The 22,744-nt window shown below is 42.9% G+C and overlaps 1 protein-coding gene across 1 annotated transcript in view; it reads right to left on the bottom strand.

Moving 5' to 3' along the window:
* Positions 1-8,178: 8,178 nt before the first annotated feature.
* Positions 8,179-22,744, bottom strand: part of DCDC2 (doublecortin domain containing 2) — a 162,632-nt gene continuing 148,066 nt past the window's right edge. The window contains exons 10-11 of the mRNA XM_042937776.1: positions 14,113-14,415; positions 8,179-9,788 (exon numbers count right to left, since the gene is read on the bottom strand). Coding sequence (XP_042793710.1) covers positions 9,684-9,788; positions 14,113-14,415 — 408 coding nt within the window. The 3' untranslated portion in view covers positions 8,179-9,683. The remainder of the gene's footprint in view (positions 9,789-14,112; positions 14,416-22,744) is intronic.

Below are 22,744 nucleotides of genomic sequence, written 5' to 3'. Positions count from 1 at the left end.
AAGACTGCTCAGGGCAACACCAAGCATTCAAAGATAAGAAACACCCGCAGCTAATATTGTCCTCAACGGGGAGAAACTGAGAGCCTTTCCCCTACAGTTAGGAAAAGACTGGGATGTCTACTCTCACCATGACTATTTAACATAGTACTGGAAGTCCTAGCCTCAGCAATATTTCTCAGACAACAAAGAAAAATAAGAGGCATACAAATCAGCAAAGAAGTCAAACTTTCACTATCTGAAGACAACATGATACTCTATGTAGAAAACTTGAAAGACTGCACCAAAAAAATTGCTAGAACTAGTATATGAATTCAGCGAAACCTTCGGATATAAAATCAATGTGCAGAAAACTGTTGCATTTCTATACACCAATAATGAAGCAGCAGAAAAAGAAATAAAGCAATCAATCCCATTTACAACTGCACCAAAAACAATAAGATTCCTAGGAATAAACCTAACTAAAGAGGTAAAAGATCTGTACTGTGAATACTATAGAAGGGCTTAATGAAAGATACTAGACGGGACACAAAGTAACAGAAAACATTCCACGACCCAAAACAATCTATACATTTAATACAATCCCTATCCAAATACCACCAGCATTCTTCACAGAGCTAGATCAAATAATCCTAAAATTTGTATGGAACCACAGAAGACCCCGAATAGCCAAAGCAATCCGGAAAAAGAAAAATAAAACTGGAGGCATCAAGATTCTGGATTTCAAGCTATAATCCAAGGTTGTTGTCATCAAGACAGTATGATACTGGCACAAAAACTGACACATAGATCAATGGAACAAGTTAGAAAACCCAGAAATGGACCCACAACTATATGGTCAACTGATCTTCCACAAAGCAGGACAGAACATCCAATGGAAAAAAGACAGTCTCTTTAGCAAATGGTGCTGAGAGAACTGGACAGCAACATGCAGAAGAATGAAACTAGACCACTCTCTTACACCATTCACAAAAATAAACTCAAAATGAATGAAAGATCTAAACGTGAGACAGGAAATTGTAAAAATCCTAGAGGAGAACACAGCAACCTCTTTGACTTTGGCCAGAGCAACTTCTTACTAGACAAGTGCCAAAGGCAAGGTAAAAAAAAGCAAACATGAACTACTGGGACTTCATCAAGACAAGAAGCTTTTGCACAATGAAGGAAACAATCAACAAAACTAAAAGGCAGCCTAAGGAATGGGAGAAGATATTTGCAAATGACCTACCTGATCAAGGGTCAGTATCTAAAATCTATAAAGAGCTTATCAAACTCAACATGCAAAAAACAAAACCCAGTTAAGAAATAGGCAGAAGACGTGAAAAGACTCTATTCCAAAGAAGACACCCATATGGTTAACAGACACGTGAAAAGATCCTCAATATCACTCATCAGTATGGAAATACAAATCAAAACCATAATGAGATACCACTTCACAACTGTCAGAATGGGTAAAATTAACAACACAAGAAATAACACGTGTTGGCGAGGATGTGGAGAAAGGAGAGCCCTCTTGCACTGCTGGTGGGAATGCAAACTGGTGCTGCCACTCTGGAGAACAGTATGGGGGATCCTCAAAAAACTAAAAATAGAACTACCCTACGATCCAGCATTTGCACTCTTAGGTATTCACCCAAAGGATACAAAGATACAGATTCAAAAGGGTGCATTCATTCTGATGTTTACAGCAGCATTATCAACAACAGTCAAACTATGGAGAGAGCCCAAATGTCCAGTGACTGTTGAATGAATAAAGAAGATGTGTACGCACACACACACACAATGGAATATCAGCCATCAAAAAATTGAAATCTTGCCATTTGCAACAACACGAATGGAGCTAGAATGTATTAATTATACTAAGCGAAATAAGTCAACCAGAGAATGACAAATATCCTATGATTTCACTACTATGTGATGTTTGAGACAAAACAGATGAACATATGGAAAGGGGGAGGCCGTGGGGGAGAGAAGAAAGGGAAACAAACCAGAAGAGACTCTTAACTATAGAGAACAAACTGAGGGTTGCTGGAGGGAGGTGGGTGGGGGATGGGCTAGATGGGGTATGGGTACTAAGAAGGGCACTTGTGATGAGCACTGGGTGTTGTGTGTAAGTGATGAACCACCGAATTCTACTTCTGAAACTAGTATTGCACTGTATGTTAATTAACTAAAATATAAATACAAATTTTAAAAATACAAAAGAGAAAAAAATAAAGGAAGAAAAGCCAATAAATTAGAAGCCAGAGTCAGGGAAAACAGCAATAATCCTCATGCTTCTCTGTATCCACAAAGAATAATAAATACAGTGAAACCAAGAGGTGTTGCCTCATTGAGTTTTGAACTTAATGTGTGTTTTCTTTTTGCATTTTAAGATCATTTTTGTGATGATTAAACCAATAATAAATGGAAAGAGAAGTGCAGGACATCCCTGTGTCATTTGTCTCTTTAATGGGAGACTGAGTTTATGAGGGCATTTGAGAAGCCTGTACAATCACTGAATAGATTAAGGTCCCATTAGCAGGAGGAAAAAACACTTGGAAACCTGCAGAAAGGCTGTATGTTTATTTTCATAAATAAGAATCTCATAACCACAGCACACTCATCACTTCACAGTGCCTTATAGAAATCAGAGTCGTTGTTGGGCGTGGGAGGTTTCCAAAGAGATTTGACTCTGGCAATCTAGATGCCTTCTTTGTTGGTGAGGTTTGCTTTTTCACTCGTGTGGAGTAACAAATATACGTGGGCCAACTGCAGTAGAAGCATTAATGCATTCTCCTCCGTTGTGGGGCCCCGATCCACATCACGTGTTTATTATCACACACCAAGAAGGCAAAATGCTTGGGCTTAACTGCCTTCGTTTCTCAAACACGAAGGGGAAAACACAAAACGACTTTAATTCATTAGAATGAAGGAAGGCAGTGACTCACCCACAAACTGAAGCAGAATTTAAGCTGATCACTCTGTAAAATTTTTAAGTTTAAAAAAAATTGTAAGTTTATTCCCATAGTTATATCTACACAAAATATGTGTAATTTGTGCAACTTGTTCCGTTTTTAAAGATATCTTTATTTTATCGTAACAAAAACTCTAGACCCGTGTTTCCCTAAGACTGTCTTATAAAAGAAAAAATAATGATTTTTTTAATATACCTGAAAACTCTATCAACTAAACATGTACATGAAGATGTAAAGAAAACTTTTTTTACATAATGAAGCTTAATATCCATGCTAAACAGAAACAGAAGTATCATTTGGTGTGTTGAATTTCCATAGTTTAAAAAAAAATTCTACTGCATTTGTGGAAAATGTCATGCAGAGAATTGATACATGCAATATTAGCAACACGACATCATACACAAACAACAAATTGCCCAGACACATGTGGATTATATGAAACACAGATATATTTACTCAAAAGATACAGTACACTTTTTTTTAATCTCAGAGTGAGCACTGATGTAGAAGTAAAAAAACAAACAAAAAAAAAGAATGCTCATAACTTGATCAAAGTACAAATAATTTTCCTTACAAAGAGAAGTTCTAAACATAAATCTACATAAAAATAATAAGCTCAACTTAACCTTTACTTACAACATCAGTAATCACCCATGATCGCTGTACACAGTAAAGATTTAAGGCACAAAAAAAGCAGCAAAGCAAAATCCAGACTAAGTTTTTCTCTAAATGTCTTCTGAAATTGACTACGGTCACTCCCTCTTCCCACTTGCCATGACAAAGCCAGTGAGTGGCCATACATCACTCAATTAAACTGTGTGCTCTGAGCTGATAAAACTACATAGAATTCATTTGATCCCATTCACAGATTGAAGCTATGTCCGCTGTTGGCTTAAGTCAATGGAGCTCCATTACTTACCTCCTGATTTTAGAAATGCTTTATGGTTATCCAGACATTTTTAAATTCTTTCCTAATTCCCATTTTACAGGATGTTCTGCCTCTTCAGAAACAGTATTTCCTGGGGTGCCTGGCTGGCTCAGTCAATTAAGCGTCCGACTTCGGCTCAGGTCATGATCTCACAGTTCGTGAGTTTGAGCGCCGCATCGGGCTCTGTGCTGTCCGTTCAGAGCCTGGAGCCTGCTTCAGATTCTGTGTCTTCTCTCTCTCTCTGCCCCTCTCCCGGTTGCACTCTGTCTCTCAAAAACTGAATGAACGTTAAAAAAAATTTTTTTTAAATCGTATTTCCTTCTTCATCAACATGTGGGGGCACACTTTCATTCTCTACCCAAGTCACTTAGACTTCTTGGTAGGAAATACACAAATTTTATGTGGGAAGAACAAAAATCACCTATTTCCATTCCAGGGTAATTTCTGAAAAGCAAGAATCTTAAGAGTATTTACAAAACTGGTATTTAATAACAAAGAACTTATATGCTCATCACTTTAGAAAAAACAGACTAACCTTAAAAAAAAAAAAAAAGAAAGAAAGAATAAAAGAAAGTGATGCCATTCCAGGACATTATAGTCACCTAAGGAGGCTACAAAGCTCGAGCACTGAACTAGAACATTATAGACAGAGTGGTGAAGTACTAAGTCAGTCTTCTATTCTATTCATAGTGGATCTGGCTACTTGGTACCAAAAACAGTCCTCTATGCACTCATGTAAATCATACACACACATTCACAAACAGGGACAACTATCTGACAGAGCCTCTGTTAGTATGAAAGATTCTGCACCTAGAGCATATGGTACTTAAGGCTGGTAACAAAGAACTAAGGAACTGTACTCTCTAGTTACTTCAGGAAAACAAGATTATCTATCATCTATCTACCTACCTACCTACCTACCCACGATCCACCCATCCATCCATCTATCTACATATCATCTATCTATCCAGCCAGCCATCCAGCTATCGTCTATCAATGTATTATCTATCTATACATCTATCTATCCATCCATCCATCCAGCTATCATCTATGTAGTATCTATCTACCTATCTATCTAATCTATCCATCCATCCATCCATCCATCCATCCATCCATCCATCATCTATCACCTATCTTTCTAGGTATTTATCTATCTATATATCATCCACCTGCAATCACCTCTCCCTAGAATACATTTTTCATTAAAATTCTGGTAGCTTTCTTAGTTTGAAAAATTTAATTCTCTTAAAGCCTTTAGGAAACAAGTTTTAAAGCACCATGATATATATCATTTCTTAGCATTTCCTCTCCACGTGTTTTTACACATTGCTTCTCTCAGAAGAGCCTTATTCTATTAATAATGCTGTGCCTGAGGAGTCCTTTTCAAGATTTTAAAGTGTGTGAGTGCATCTGTATAAGTATTTGATATGTATATGTGAATATCTATATATATATTCTATTTCTGTTCAGATTGGCAACAGTTCAGATGTGATGCTTTCTCTTTAGCAACCCAATCTTCCTTTAAAAATGTTTCTTTTGATACTTACTGAGCAAAAATAAAAGTACAGAGCTAATTCCTTAGGAGAGTCAGTTAATAACATAAAAAAGCCTTCCTGATGTTCTGTGGCAATTTTGAATACACAGATGTTTCCTAGGAGAATGAACTTCTTCCTTTGTGTATAAGATAGGTCACATAATTAAATGTTTGAGGATGTTGGTGTATGAGTTACAAGTTGGTGTGTGAGCTACAAGCTGAAGTTACATGAACAATTTCGCATTAGTACGGCTTCACAATCATAAACCCACAGAGATATCTAATGGACTCCAAGCCAGATATACGTAGGATGGTTCTGTCTTTACAGACCACTGTAGGAACCAAAGGTCTCAGAATAAAACAGGAGGCATGAGAGTATCATGCTCTTCCTGTGAGTCTGACATTTGACTATTCCCCCAGAACACATATGGGCAAAAAAATGTCTTAGTAAGTGAAAAGTTACTCTATGGCTATGGAGAAAAATAGTGAGTAAAAGGTTACAGTATGGCCATAGTATCATGTTTTAAAACTAGTGATTGATGCTCAGTAGCTATTTAACAGATACTACCCCCAGGTGAAATCTTAGCATGAAAATGATGTTAGCTAAAATCTGTATTTGCTCTGCGAAACTCTAATGTTCCACTTCAACTAAGAAACAAGTTGTTTATAGATGTCTTAAAACCCAATTAAGTTTGAGAAAAGAGTCCCATACACCTGAAACTATGGAGTCTGTACACACAGCCTCACAAAGAACTGACAGCACAAAGCGTTCCGTTGGTAATCACATCAAAGCTCTTGTGAGTATTTCACAGCATCCTCTCATTCGGAAACAATACCTGACGTCTAACCGAAGTGTCTTCTGCTCACTCACATAAATGGTCCCCAAATCTGTCAGTGAGTCCAGCTTATTAACTTGTGATGACACAGAGGCCACCATTCCCATGGAGAAAATGTCCACATGTGGGAGGTGAATCAGCTTGCCACTTGTGTTGACATCATCTCCAAAATGACGTCCACATTTTCCATTCTCTGTGAATGGTGTCTTCCCTGATCTGACGATGCTATTTCATTCATGTGTTTTTTTTAGTAATATGTTTGCAAAGTATCTTAAAGTGATTAGTTGTGGTTCCTCCCCTCAAGTTAAGTCACAATTACATCTTGTCACCAGGTGGTAACATATGCCCGTCCAAGACAAGAATTCTAACCCAACTATTCAACGTTTTTGCTGCCATTATTATGGCCTATCATCTTCTTCAAGTGTTTGTATACTTTGTTCTTCATGTAAGACAACATTGTGTTTCATTGAGATGCCTCTTAAAAACTTCCTGAATTCTGTACATTGATTTTGAATCCTGCAACTTGGCTGAATTCATGTATCAGTTCTAGCAGACTTTTGGTGGAGTCTATCGGATTTTCCATGTATAATATCCTGTCATCTGCAAAAAGCGAAAGCTTAACTTCATCTTTGCCAATTTTGATGCCTTTGATTTCCTTTTGTTGTCTGATTGCTGATGCTAGCACTTTCAACACTATGTTAAACAACAGCGGTGAGAGTGGGCATCCCTGTCGTGTTCCTGATCTCAGGGAGAAAGCTCTCAGTTTTTCCCCATTGAGGATGATGTTAGCTGTGGGCTTTTCATAAATGGCTTTTATGATGTTTAAGTGTGTTCTTTCTATCCCGACTTTCTCGAGGGTTTTTATTAAGAAAGGTTGCTGAATTTTGTCAAATGCTTTTTCTGCATTGATTGACAGGATCATATAGATGCTGGAGAGGATGTGGAGAAACGGGAACCCTCTTGCACTGTTGGTAGGAATGCAAACTGGTGCAGCCACTCTGGAAAACAGTGTGGAGGTTCCTCAAAAAATTAAAAATAGACCTACCCTATGACCCAGCAATAGCACTGCTAGGAATTTACCCAAGGGATACAGGAGTACTGATGCATAGGGGCACTTGTACCCCAATGTTTATAGCAGCACTCTCAACAATAGCCAAATTATGGAAAGAGCCTAAATGTCCATCAGCTGACAAATGGATAAGAAATTGTGGTTTATATACACAATGGAGTACTACGTGGCAACGAGAAAGAATGAAATATGGCCCTTTGTAGCAACATGGATGGAACTGGACAGTGTGATGCTAAGTGAAATAAGCCATACAGAGAAAGACAGATACCATATGTTTTCACTCTTATGTGGATCCTGAGAAACTTAACAGAAACCCATGGGGGAGGGGATGGAAAAAAAAAAAAAAGGTTAGAGTAGGAGAGAGCCAAAGCATAAGAGACTCTTAAAAACTGAGAACAAACTGAGGGTTGACAGGGGGGTGGGAGGGAGGGGAGGGTGGGTGATGGGTATTGAGGAGGGCACCTTTTGGGATGAGCACTGGGTGTTGTACAGAAACCAATTTGACAATAAATTTCCTATATTGAAAAAAAAAAAAAAACTTCCTGAAAACCTAAGCTTTATAGTATAATGAAGAAAAGAACATGAGGAAGGAAAAAAAGATATTTCTATTAAAGAAGGAAAAGAGAAAAAGAAAAAGTGAAAGAATCACCTTGATAACCAGTTATAATTTCTTGTATTCAATACCTGACTTCTATAAACTATTTAAAATCATTAACCCCAGGCCCAGGAGTAGCATGGGAATTTAACATTAAAAAACAGGCTGGTCTACTTCCCTAGCAACACAGGGAAGTGTTGCTTGTAGTATATCACGCTTTGTATCATCCCACTTGAAAAAAAACAAGCCTACGAGTAAAAAGTGCAATCTACATTTTATACCAGAAATACAGAACCCCCATTTACAATTCATCTTCCCAGATTAATATGCCCTTATATCACTCTCTCTTTCCAATACTGTTACATTACAGTCTCTGCTTATGCTTCCTATTTGTAGAAAATATTAAAATAGCTTCTAGGAAAAATACATTCATTTTCTATAGTATTCTTAAGTGCTTGATACAACTACTTTTATTCTAAATGATTGGTTAGGAAATCTGGAGAGGAAGAAAATCTTTTAAACCTAAGATTAATAATGAATCCTATGAAAGCACCAGAAGTTTACATTTCAAATATATAACATCTACATAACTAATGAAAATAGTCTTTCACGTGAGAAAAATGTATTATTTCTGTATTTAAGGAAGATCTGTGCCATCTCCTAAAAATTAAGAAAACTAATACAATTGTCTTTCTCCCCATATATACCCAGCAAGGTCATTGCAAGTTGATTTAATTAGCCCACAAAATTCTAATAAGGAACTGGTTTCATGATGACAATTTAAACATTTTTCAACAATTTCTATCACATGGCTTCTAATTATATAGGGAGGAATCTGCTTGAAAGTCTAAATATAACTCGCCATTAAAATAGACACTTGCTAATACCCCCTGGGGCAAAAATATGACAAAGCTAATCCTAATAGAAATAATAAGAAATAGAAATCCTAATCCAAAAAGCAAGTCAGATCAAGCAGTGACAAACTCCCCATATAGCCGCCTCCTTTTTTCCTGTTACGCTTTCTTGGGCGTTTTTGTTTGTTTGGCTTTGTGGGGGGTTTTTGTTTGTTTGTTGGCTTTTTTTTTTTTTTTGTAAAAATAACTATTTGGAGAGAATTCAATCTTTAGCCAATATTGAGTCTTCTAACATAATCAGAATTTTTAAACCATCCAACCAAGCTTGGTGACATAACTGGGTTATAGCCTTTTTAATTCATGTGAGATGGGATCAGGGACAAGGAGGAAGAAGGAAGGAATGTCAACAAGTCACTGAAACATTTCGATCTACTGCCTAAAACTACACTAAAATTGGTGGTTATTAAAGAGTTTATTGCTTTAAAAAAATAGTACAGGTTTTCCTATTATCATTTCTTTAAAATTCTATGCCTTCCTGGATAAGTGCTTTAGAATAAGCTCCCATCTAATAACCTCACTTCTAAATTTATGGAAAAGTATACAAGAAGTGTGGTCCTATTCTTTTTCATTGCTTACAAAGACAAGTGGCCAATTGTCATCCAGTGCAAATGCCCCTCTATCCCTCTTAATTTTTCTAAATGACTTTTAAAAACACATCCCATGAAAAGAAGCCACTGTCCTTTAGTAGCTACTCAAAATCATCTAATCTTTCCATTAAGCCTCTAATCTTAAAATTCAGCAGGTAGCAGTCAACCATGTTGCCACATTATGTCCCGCAATAACTACATACTTATCATTCAAGTATTAGAACCCTTCATTTTTTCTGATAATGCACTCTCTTTTTAGAAATGATCTATGCTACGACGGCATAGTCCTTGTTTTGTTCATTGTTCTCATTTTCTTGCGGACTGGTGATTTTTACTTCTGGTCTTGGTGGTCTTTGAGGGTCTAAGTCAGCCTGGAAGAAAAGAGATCAAAACAAAGATATTTATCAGCTCTTTAGTTACAAACGTCATAAAGTTCACAAGGAAAAAGAAAATTACTCAGGGGGCGCCTAGGTGGCTCAGTCGGTTGAGCGTCCGACTTCAGCTCAGGTCATGGTCTTGCAGTTTGTGAGTTCGAGCCCCGCATTGGGCTCTGTGCTAACAAACAGCTCAGAACCTGGAGCCTGCTTCAGATTCTGTATCGCTCTCTCTCTCTCTCTCTCTCTCTCCCCCCAACCTTGCTCATGCTCTGCCTCGGTCTCTCAAAAATAAATAAATGTTAAAAAAAAATTTTAAAGGAAAAAAATTACTCAGTATTTCATGCAATCATATAAACATTCAACAAAAAATAGTCCTCAGGTTCCTTTTGTTTTTCAGTTGGTCAGTACCCAGTGGACACATCCCTCTCAATACCTTACTTGCACAAAAGCCCTTCCCAATGTGCTTTAAAAGCACAGACTCATTTCTTGTGCTGCAGGCTTTATTTTTCTCAATTTTTTTTTCTTGATTTCACTTTAAGTTCTTTTCAACAGCATGTTTATACTCTTCATTTTAACATTTTCAGAGAAAAGGAGAGAAGTCCAATTGCAATACTGCCCTCGTGGCACATTAACCCAGCCCCACCCCAGATGCTCTTCTGTTAGTTTCCTACTAGAGCTCACAAATTCCTCGTGAATATGGTACCAGGTAAGACAAGAGCAGGAGAGGAAATCAAGTACAGGGACGGTGTGCCTTCAACAGCAATGGCATCTGTGCCACTGGGACTTCTTTTACGGTATTAACAATACTGCCTCGTGTACAGTCTTTCTCCCACTAGACTGAAATCTGAGGGGATGAGAATAGAGTCCGTTGGTTTTCCAACTCTGCTCTATGGACTCCCGGAGGCTCGACAGCCCCCACAGGGGCCACCAGTGTGGGAGAGTAGGAAGAACTCCAGGCCCCTTCCCCTACAGCCATGATACATGCTCTAAAAAAGAAAAAAAAATTGCCGGGACTGTCTCTTATCTCACATTACTATGTCATGAAGTGTCTCAAGTAGCACTATGAATACAACACAAGCTCAATAAAAACGTCAGCTGGAGGGTGCCTGGGTGGTTCAGTCGGCTAAGCATCTGACTCTTGGTTTCAGCTCAGGTCATGGCCTCATGGTTCGTGGGTTCCAGCCCCACATGGGGCTCAGTGCTGGCAGTTTGTAGCCTGCTTGGGATTCTTTCTCTCTCTCTCTCTCTCTCTCTCCCTCCCTCTCTCTCTGCCCCTCCCCCACTTGCGCTGTCTCTGTCTCTCTCAAAATAAATAAATAAACTTAAATAAATAAAAAACATGTCAGCTGATTGTTGTGTATTTGACATGTGCTTCGCGATGTCTTCCTACAATCACAACACACAGTGCACCTAAGAACTCTTAGGTGGAACGAAATGTTACACAACAAACTGAATCTTTAGTCATCGCAGAAGTAAAGAATCCTTTTGAAAAAGTTAATTTTTAATATGTAATTTATAATTCATATACACCTTGTTATGCATATATTCGATATGCTTAAAACGTACCTGAACTAGCACTTTGGGGAGAAGGAAACAACACGTAACTGCCATTATAAGAGAGATGAGTCAAAAAGGATTAAATCTCTTTGTGGGGAATTGCTTTGCTTTGGCATTTGCATAGTTCTTAAAATCCCTAACTCATCACATATCAGGTACTTGTTCATTTGTAATTCCACAAATTTAGATTCAATGTCAATACATACCAGAACACCTGTACTTCAAATTATGGAAACTTGATCTTGACCGAGGCCCAGTTCTTATAAAAGTCCTATTTTTTTTAATGTTTACTTACTTATTTTGAGAGGAGAGAGAGAGAGAGAGAGAGAGAGAGAGAGAGAAGAGGGGCAGAGAGAGAGGGAGAGAGAGAGAATCCCAAGCAGGCTCCACACCATCAGCATGGAGCCCAATGTGAGACTCAAACTCACAAACTGTGAGATCATGACCTGAGCTGAAATCCAAGAGTCAGGCATTTAGCCAACTGAGCCACCCAGGCGCCCTAAGAGGCCTGTTTTTAAAAGTTAAATTTATAGAATGGAAGCACAGGTAATCCATTCATTTCTTTTTTTTTTTTTTAATTTTTTAAATGTTTATTTTTGAGATAGAGACACAGAGTGTGAGTGGGGGAGGGACAGAAAGAGAGGGAGACACAGGATCCGAAGCAGGCTCCAGGCTCTGAGCCATCAGCACAGAGCCCGATGCAGGGCTTGAACCCACAAACTGTGAGATCATGACCTGAGCTGAAGTCGGACACTTAACTGACTGAACCACCCAGGTGCCCCTATCCACTCATTTCTGTCAAATATATATAGGTTATAACATTGAATGGAAAGCTAGAGCCCTGGAAAAGTGCAGAGTTGGATCTTACTATCTAGGTCCCACACACGATTTACACTTGATTTCACGCTACGAACTTTCAGCAAAGGCAACTACAACGAAGAGCTTCATGAAGCCTACTATCATAGCTGCCGTATAAACGAGGACACTGTTCTTTCTCTACATTATCATGCTTTCCATAGGATGCCCTCAGACAAACCATCCTGCTTCCCCTGGAGAATGCGTGCGTGCGCATGTGTGTGTGTGTTCGTTCCTTGGGAAGTTCATTTCGTTTCCTTATTGAGGGAAAAGAAATCATGTAATTGAATTCTTCTTTGAATGTCAGCTACAAACAACTACAGGACACAAATTTTAGCTAAATTTTAGTAACTCTGTAGAACTGCGGATGGGGGGGGTTTCTTCCTGACAACCACTGGGATTCTCTCATCTTGAGGAAAGATGAAACGGGGGACACACTGAATGTTTTCATTTAGATTAAGTTGACAATGTTTTTTGTAGACGCCAGACAACAGATTCCAGTTAACTCTGTCCTGGTTACTGAAACCTGACCTGCATTTTACCATGACTAAATTCTATCCCCCCCAAGTGAAATAAAACAGATGAGTGAAAATACTAAATCATCAAGAAAAGCCCACTCATCATATGGGGCATCAGGAATAAAGAGAGGGGGTTATAGTTGGAGGGAGGCGGGCCCTGATAAGAAGGACAGACAGGAAGGAAGGGCACAAGCGGGTAGTGAGCCTGCTGTGGGGTTCATCCTTCCTCTTATATGAGGACATTGAACTTTAGCCTGTTTATTAGACTCTAATTTAATCATCCATCCTCTGGTAGAATGCCAGCACTTGAGACTATCCTCCTGCAGGGGCAGTGGGGTGAACACAGGCTGGGAAAGAAGGCCTTACCACATGTTTCCTTACCCTCTCTGTATAATAAATGGAACTATATATTATTAAGTGCCTGGTGCATGGAACACTTAATTCAATTAATCCATTTAACGTGGAGTAAACAAGCTAAACTTTAACATCCCTAGAGAACAAAGACGTCACCCATGACAGAGGTGATGTTCTTTCTTTCATGCTTAGGTTTTATAACCTTGATGTTCATTTCTGCCCTGTACCTTCCCCAGTCTTAACTTGTTTGCATTTGTTTTTATGTGTTATATACATTCTCAGGAGCCTCTGAAAACTTTGGAGAATGAGATAACGGATGGGTGGATGGGTGGATGAGTGGATGAGTGACTGGATGGGTGGGTGGCTGGGTAGATGAGTGGCTGGCTGGGTGGATGGGTGGGTGGTTGGATGGATAGGTGGGTGAGTGGATGGATGGATGGATGGATGGGTGAGTGGATGGCTGGGTGGATGGGTGGGTGAGTGGATGGATGGATGGATGGATGGATGGATGGATGGATGGACGGACAGGGGGATGGGTAGATGGATGGACAGATGGATGGATGGATGGCTGACTGGGTGGATGGATGAATGGGTTTGTGGATGGGTTTGTGGATGGATGGCTGGATGGCTGGATGGCTGGATGGCTGGACGGATGGCTGACTGGGTGGATGGATGGATGGGTTTGTGGATGGATGGGTGGATGGATGGATGGATGGATGGATGGATGGATGGATGGACGGATGGTTGGACGGACGGATGGCTGACAGGGTGGATGGATGGATGGGTTTGTGGATGGATGGATGGATGACAGAAGAGATGCACGGATTCTCTGGGGATGATTCATCTGGTGGATGACATATTTGTTAACTGACTGAAATAATACAGTCAAGTAAATGGTATTGGGTCATTCCCTGCTCAACAATAAGTGTTTCGATGCAAGTCTCAAGTGCTTGAATAATTCCCTAAGTGCGTGAGCAGGTGTACCACACACACATTCACGCGTGAACACAAGTGAGTGAAAGCAATAGAAATACCTCATCCTGTCCATTGCCAGCTCCTTCAGACTTTACTTCTTCGTCCACTGTGTCCTGAAGCTCCGTGTTAACCTGATCCAGCTCCTCGCCATTTTCTTCATCGGTGCCTCCATTATTGCGAGTGGGACCCGCCTGCCCCTCGCCGTGATCGGGGACCTCCTCGACTTCCTCGGGGGCGTCTGCAGCCTCCCCACCTCCTCCCTCTTCAACTTGGCCATTCACTCCTGAAAAATCTTCTTTCTGTTCTGCTTCCTTGTTGGCTTTCTCTCCATCTTCTTCCTCACCTACTATTTCTGCTGGCCTCTGGTGGATCAGAACGAGTGACAGATAAGAGAAGTATGACAGAGATTTTCCACTTCACAGTATAATGCCACAGTAATTATTCTGCTACTGTCAAGTGAAACATCCTTTACTTAGCACACGATGTGCTAACCCTTACTGAGTACCTACTGAATGTGACCCTTCCCAAGGACTTCCTCACTTACTCCTCACAACAATTATTATTCCCTTTTTACAGGTGAGGAAATGAAGGTATAAAGAGACCAAATATGTAGCCCAAGATCCCGCTGTGTATCAGTGGTAGAGCCCGAACTGGAACGAAGCATGTAACTCCAGAACCAGTGCTCTGAAGGCCCGTGGCAGAGAGGAAGCCAGACTGCAGGGCCCTTGGCCAATATCTAGCAGAGCGTCTGGTCCAGAGTCTTTGTGGAGAAATCATCATCCTCATGGCTACTGCCAGGTGTGTAGTTACATCTCCAAACGCTAAAAGAGAGCACTGGGGGTGGCACCAGAACGGGAGCCCAGGCTTCCTAACACCAGCTGTGGACCACTTTCCGCACAACGCCTGGGCGCTGACAGCCTATCTCTAAATACAAAAACAGTCACACAGATCCAAGGTCAGAATGTATGTCCTTTCTGTAAAAATAGTTAAGTGCTCAAGAATGTATAAGCTCAAATGAGGCATTTTCCTGTTATTTGGGTACATGTAAATCTGCTTCAAAAGACAGCAGGGGGCCAACGACCAGAGCTAAGACCCTGGAGAAAGACCCAGGTTCAAGCCCTGGCCAGGCACTTACCGTTACCTAACTTCTGTGAGCGCCAGAACCCCCACTTGTAAAATGTGAGTGTAATAAAACCTCCACAGGGAGTCAGTGAGAGAAGTTACATGCAGTGCCTACCACATCCACCGCATCACATGCCAAGGAAACATTAGAGTCGCTTTGTTTGCATGATGCGTTCTGCCCTGGAACACTCCTACATCTTCACGGTCTCCAATAAAATAATAGCTTGTTGTTTGGTTCTGTTTTTAAGTACAGACAGGATTTGTTCCAAGTTAGGACCCTAGACCTGTCTCTTTCTGGCTGATACCGGACAGGTCAGGTCGTGTAGTCCTTCAACAGCTATAATAATATGCAGGTTTGAGGGGCACCTAGGTGGTTCTGTCAGTTAAGCTCAGGTCATGATTTTGGCTCAGGTCGTGACCTCATGGTTCGTGAGATCAAGCCCTGCATTGGGCTCTGTGCTGACAGTGCAGAACCTGCTTGAGGATTCTCCCTGTCCCTCTCTCTCTCTCTCTCTCTCTCTCTCTCTGCCCCTCCCCGCCTCTCAAAATAAATAAATAAATAAACTTTTAAAAAAACAAAATGAGGGTTTGAGTTGCTATCAACCCTGATTCTCTCCCCCCACCTTCCAGCTCTGGAAAACCATTCTCAAACTGCCCAAAAGCTCGTTACAAGGTCTCGACGGTCTTCTTGCACAAGTTAACGTAACGCTCTCCATTTCTAAAGTAAAGAAGAGATACGGAACTGAGTGGGCTGAAAGTTCAGGGCAAAACTCCACACGCTGTTTTCAAGAGGAAAGAGTTGGAACTGTGAAGTCATAACAACCTGTTCAATCGAGTCTCCGAAAGATGCACTTCAAAAAAAATGAAGGAAAAAAATGAGTTGTTCTTAAGACAGCCCCATAACCATGGTGTTCGTCATCACGCAGCTTAAATTACAGTACAGTGAGGCTGTGCCTCTCCTATTTCCATGCAGATGCTTAAAGTCAAACAACGTGCGGCCCCACGATCCTTGAGCTGCTGTCCGGGGTGAGGCTCTCGGGAAGGCCAAGTGCTGGACAGAAAGGGAACAAAACATGGTGATCTGCCAGTGGTGCTAAGAGGCACGACAGACACTTATGAAATGGAGACTAAAGGAAGGATGGTGAGAAAAATCTCCCATCTCTGCACAGGAACACACACAGCAAAGCCCCGGGCAAGCGATGAGCAGAGGGAGGGTCCGGTCAACGAGAGGGCGGGCTCTGTCATCACGAAAGCAGAAGAAGGGGAATGTCCCGGGCCAAAGGTGGCACGTCTGTGTCCCTGAGGAACAAGGGCTTTACGGTGGCCTCCTCAACAGGACACCAGGATGGAGAGGGGACTCTGGGCAGAAAGAACCAGAACAAGGGGCCAATTCAGAGAAGCACTGTGGGTGGCTTCCCCCTCACACATCACAAGAGACCAAGAAAAGGCCAAGGGGTCTGGAGCACAGAGAGCAAGCTCCCTTCTTAGTGACTCTGAAGGACACGAGTGGTACACGCCGTGCGACCCTACGAGACATCTGGAGGAGGGCTCTGTCACCATGACACGCGTGAGTGGACCCGGAGCGCCCCCCCTGGGCTGAGCAGTGCTCTAGACTCTGGGCATTCAGAGACAAATACGACAGACAAATACTCTGCAATCAAGGAGCTCAGAGCAGTGGGGGATTAGGTGCCATTAGCGTGTCAGGACAGGGACCTTTCACGCTAGGTGTGGCGGCCTCTGGTTGCTGTGACTGAAATCCCACGTGAACGCCATTCACGGATGCGGTTCGTACATGGAGCACTGTCTCCCGTGAGTGCCAAAGGTCACGCTCTGGGCTTATCTGTTCATCCTTCCATGAAACCCTTGCAACAGCCCTTCGGGGTCCACTGCTTATTCCCCGTTACACACGGAAGGAGAACGAGGAACCACTCAACGCCTTTCGCATCTGCATCGCACGGGCGGGAGACAGGTAGGGCCAGGGCTTGAACCCAAGACAATAGCCTGCCCCAGAGTCCCGGTTTTCTTCCTTAGAGAAGTAAGTCGATAATCCGTTGTCTCACCTGGTCACTAAGGCAAGCACTCTCAGGTGCGCTTTCAACGACCAGAGGGTAGGACGCTACAAGGCAAAACTGCTTTTAGTGTCTAAGTAATTAGTGACCTGAAAGCACAAACATTTCTGGATTTCTGTTAAAGACTTTTGCTGTGATCTAGGGAGGGAACACGATAAAGACTTTTAGGCAGAGTCCTCAAAGCCATTACATAAACAAGAAGCCAGAAACACGACCCGCATAGGCTGCCGGCAGAAACAGACTGCTTTTTCAATTATTTCTGAGAATTGGGTAATTGCATTTCACCCTCCTAGAAACTGTCAGTGTACCTAAACGTGCCCAATTCAGAGCAATGGTTTTGGTTTTAAAGGGAAGTGATACCGATTTTTTTTTAATAAAAAAAATATTTAATAATAGTAACAGAAAAAAACTCAAAATTTACTGTGATCGTGTAGGAATCCGGACCTGTCCCTGGTCTCTGTGGGAATATATTCCAAGAGCTTGCTAAAGTCTGTTGAGGTGACGGACTTCTGTGTAAATGGGAAAAGTCTGTTTTCCTCTCCTGAAATTGGGATTTATAACCTAAATGTTGCAAAACGAGTGGGAGTTGGCTTTCAGTTTTTAGTTCTGTGTTTCTCATCTTATCCTTTTTCTTCACTCCCAACTCCCAAACACATTCACACTTTTCCTTCCCTTTGATACAAGCGGACGGGACAGACTCCCACCTCTCTACAAAGGAGGAGATGCCCAGCCCTGAACTGAGGCCCTGGTCTCCCCTCCCCACCATCAGCATCACCACTCACTCACACTATTACACTTCCGTCCCGTTATTTCTATTAGACTTCCCCAACATGGCTGTTTTACAGTCATCGCATGAAGCCGCAACCGGTTAGCTCAACCTTTCGAAATGCAAAAGATTAAGGCGCAATACCATACCAATTTGATCAATTTAAATAAGACAGCAGCATGAGTTAAAAGGCTTATAATCCTTTAAATATCCTGAGTGTAGAACACAATTTATTATTACTACAACACTACAATTCAGCACCCCCCCCCAAAAAAAAATCCGCCGTGACAGATCTGTAATGAATAAATGAAAAGCAGTGTGCTTTTTGGTGTAATCTCCTTTGAAGCAGGCATTAAATTATTAAAGATGTTTCCAGTGCAGACATCAATCAAATCATCCCCAGAAGGAACACTGGGTTTCACACCCATACACACACACACACACACACACACACACACACACACTGGGTTTCACACCCATACACACACACACACACACACACACACACGCGCACGCGCATGCACGCATAAAATATATACCATGGTGAGGGCCTGCAGAGAAACAAAAGAACGCTCCTTCCACAAGTGGGAGGGGGTTCGCGGTGAGAGCGGTCCTTCCAGGACAGGACAGCCAGGAAGAGAAAAGCAAGGTCAGCAAGATGCACCTTTCCTCAATCCTTTCCCTCCCTCTGCACAGAGACACTCTCCAGGACGACTCTGGTTCCCCACACACAACCCTGACCCGGCGTGCGGCCCTAGCCGTGGGCGCCCACAAAGGAGAGTTGACTCAGCAGAATGCGGTTCTTAGGAGGTCTTGGGATGTCATCTCACAGCTAGGACGGCGCTCCCCTGGGGGGCAGGCTGCTCTATGCACAGCCAGACACAGAAAGTCACATTGTAGGGCTTCATTTCCACACAACGCTCACAGGCCCGACTACAAAGACAGGAAGCGGATTCGTGCTTGCCCGGCTTGGGGAGAAGAGAAAATGGGGAGAGTGTTTAGCAGGCACGAGGTTCCCTTTTGGGGGGATAGGAGACGCCCTGGAACTAGACAGAGGGGACTGTGGCACAACTGTGAGTGTTCTGAAGGCCACAGAGCTGTGTATCTAAGAACAGTTAACGCTGGGCACCTGGGCGGCTCAGTTGGTTAAGCGTCCGACTCGATTTCAGCTCAGGTCATGATTCCACCATTCATGAATTCGAGCCCTGAGTCAGGCTCTGCGCTGACAATATGGAGCCTGCTTGAGATTCTCTCTCCCTCTCTCTCTGCCCCTCCTGCCCCTCCTCTCAAAATAAACAAGCTTAAAAAAACAACGGTTAATGGTTAATTTTATGTTATGAGAAACTTGCTTCACTTTTTAAGGAAACTATATGCCCCAACTCCTGACCACCAGGTAGAGCTATGTGGCCACCTCTGTGTGTCTGCTAAGACGTCCCCAGAATGTGCCACCTAAGGGACCAACCTCTGCTTTACTCTGTAACTGCACTCTGGGCAGACACCTCCCTGTCTCAGGTATAAAAAGCTTCCCTTCACAGAACATTCGGGGATACCTGGTAGGTCCTCATTGGCGGTGTTGAATGAATAACAAAGCTGAATGAAGAAACTAACAAACACATCTGAGACCAGCAGCTTACTTAGAATTAAAATATAGAAAGTACTAGAAAAATATCCCTACTCCCCCGACACCCAACAAAAAAAAGTCTTTGGAACTATTTAATTTCTTCAAACTCCCCAAGTTGTTCTCAGCCTCTGCCCACTTGGCTGGACCTGCCTGACTGCAGGCTACGCGGCCCCTGTCACAGCTAGCCAGACATCGGCATGAGGTCACTGAGCATGGCCGTCAGGTGCGTGGAGACCCTGTGCCACCCCCACCTCAAAGAGCCGGACAAAGACCCTGATAACGTCAACAACTCAGATACAGAGAGGTAGACACAGCAGCCAAAGCGAGGGGCTGGGGAGTGTGGGGAGGACAGAGCAGCGATCCCAAAGGAAGAAGTAAGACAAAGAAATAGCAATTCAACTTGAGAGACGGGAGGAAGGAGCCAGTGCTCAGGTGATCCCCAGAGACCGTGTCCATACCTGAGAAAGATCACAGGGGGTTCCTGCACGAGGTCTATGACTGCTGATGTTTTCTGCAATGCTGGCATCGCCCGGCAACGTGAAATACACACTGTGAGGGGTGAGGCAGCTGTGACCGCTGCTTCAGGCCAGCAAATTCGCCTCACCTCGCCTGAACCCCCTGTGGAATCCGAGGACGATCGCAGCGACCTCACAGGGCTGTGGTAAGGAGCAAACAGGATCATGCACGTAAAAGACCATTGCAAACTTAACAAGCTATCTGTATGTTTATTACTGTTATCCCTCCACTTTTCTGGCCATTGAATGGAGGGAGTTGGGAGGTTGTCCGATGAAACAGTAAAGTACAGGGTCTGCAACTAACAGAAGTGAGTTCAGGTGGGCCCCTCAGGGCCGTCTCCCTTCTAAACCTCCAGGAAAGGAAAACAAACAAAACATCAGATCGAGACGCTTAGCGACCGTCTTGCCCTTCTCGGTTAGTGCAGTTAAAAGGCAGGCTGATGTGTGCAAGTCTGGTCCAGTGAGACTGTCCGGTGTGATTTCCACAAAAAAAAGTGATCCTTGCTCTTAGTTACGGCTGGTTACTCTTTGCTTCAGAGTCCCCTGCCTGCATTTCTCGCAACTAGTTTGCCACCCAGTAGCTTTGTTTCTCAACTGCTAGCCACTCTCTAAGGTCATGCAGACGTGCCCAGCAAGAGGTACCAAGACCCAAAGCTGACCTGCATGAATTAGTATGTACACGCGGGTTGCGTGCTTCGCTGTGGGGTAGAGGGCAGGCCGGCAGGAGCCAGTTATGGGGACAAAAATGACAGACAGGTGAGCAGTAGCATCTCAGGCTTCCCAGAGCACTGTCACAAATAGGTTCTCATTGCATCTCCCAAGCAGCAGGCAGGCAGGGTGGGAAACTGAGCCTGAGAAAAAGTCAAGCATCTTGCCAAGGGTTACATGACCAGTGGGTGGTACCTTTCATTTGCACTGAAAAAAACAAAAAATGGACAAAGATTCCAGTTGAGGGACACGGCTCCCAGTAGTTTATAAACTGGTCACCGTGGTAACCAGGCACCTGCTCAGCCCCACCCTTACAGTGTGACAAACAAACTGAAAGACAGAGGGACTGGCTGGCTGAGTGGGTTCCATGTCTCTCCTCAGCTCCAGGCATCTATCTTATAGACACAAGACTTCAAAAGCTGTGTTCCCTGAATATTATCCCTTTGATCTATTAGGCAGCATCAGGCCAGAGACAAACCCCATTTTCCCACTGTTTTGAGCTGAACTGTATCACCTCAAAATTTGCATGTGATGGGGTGCCTGGGTGGCTCAGTCAGTTAAGCGTCTGACTCTTGATTTGGGCTCAGGTCATGACCTCATAGTTCTTGAGTTTGAGCCCCACACTGGGCTCTGTGCTGATGGCATGGAGCCTGCTTGGGATTCTCTCTCTCTCTCTCTCTCTCTCTCTCTCTCTCAGCCCCTCCCCCACTTGTGCTCACTCTCTAAATAAATAAATAAACTTTAAAAATTGTTTACATGTTAAGGTCCTAACCCCCATTACCTTAGAATGTGACTATTTCGAGATGGGGCTTTGAAAGAAGTAATTAAGATAAAATGAAGCCCATAGGGTGGGTTGTAATCCAACATGACTGACAACCTTATAAGATATTGGGACACTTACATTAGATCTAAGTGTCCAACTTCAGCTCAGGTCATGATCTCACAGTTCGTGAGGTTCGAGCCCCGTGTCGGGCTCTGTGCTGACAGCTCAGAGCCTGGAGTCTGCTTCAGATTCTGTGTCTCCCCCACTCTCTGCCCCTCCCCTGCTCACCCTCGCTCTCTCTCTCTCTCAAAAATAAACATTGAAAAAAAAAAAGAAGAGATTAGGACACAGACATGCACAGAGTCAAGACTACGTGAAAACACGGGGAGGAGACGTCCATCTACAAGCTAGATAAACTGTGCAAAACACGGCATTGCAAAGGCAATACATCAGGAAGGTACGCTTACCTAAAGAGAGAGAGCTCAGAAAATACCAACCTGCCGACACATTGATGGCAGACTTCCAGCCTCCAGAACCATCCACTGTTGAAGCCACCCAGTGAGTGGTACTTTGTTATGGCAGCTGAGACCACTACACTCAGCAAGTACCTCCTGACCTCCCTGCTGCTCCCTCCCCAGCCCCACGTACATCCACGTTCAGATTCATACTCTTCCTTCTCTCTCCCTCTCCCTTCCCGTTTCCTTAAAAAGCCCATTAGCACACCTTCCCATTAGACCCGCCTTCTCTCCAAGCCTTCCTGGCTCCCTCAGGCAGCCAGCACACCCTACCTGTGCCCTCATGGGGCTGGGACGGGTCAAATGCGTCACTACACTCTGCCATGGTATGTGTGAGATGTGTGAAATGAAAACAGTGGACAGGAGCTGCTATCAAGTAGATGCCCCTGACAATATTTGGAACGAGTATGGAATAATGGGGAAATATCCGCTGTGGCTCTACAGAGGCCGTCTGGAAGTTTCTAGAAGCAAGAGCTCTTTCTTATTCATCTTTGTGCCCATCACCACATTTGTCATGGTATTATATGTCCACTGTCTTGACCTAAACACAAATGTGCCTCCCACAGGTAAAAGCCGGCACAGTATGTACCTTTGGGAAGGCAGAGATGATGG

The sequence above is a fragment of the Panthera leo genome, chromosome B2, assembly GCF_018350215.1.
Source record: "Panthera leo isolate Ple1 chromosome B2, P.leo_Ple1_pat1.1, whole genome shotgun sequence".
NCBI lineage: Eukaryota > Metazoa > Chordata > Mammalia > Carnivora > Felidae > Panthera > Panthera leo.
This window is presented reverse-complemented; position numbering and strand designations above follow the sequence as displayed.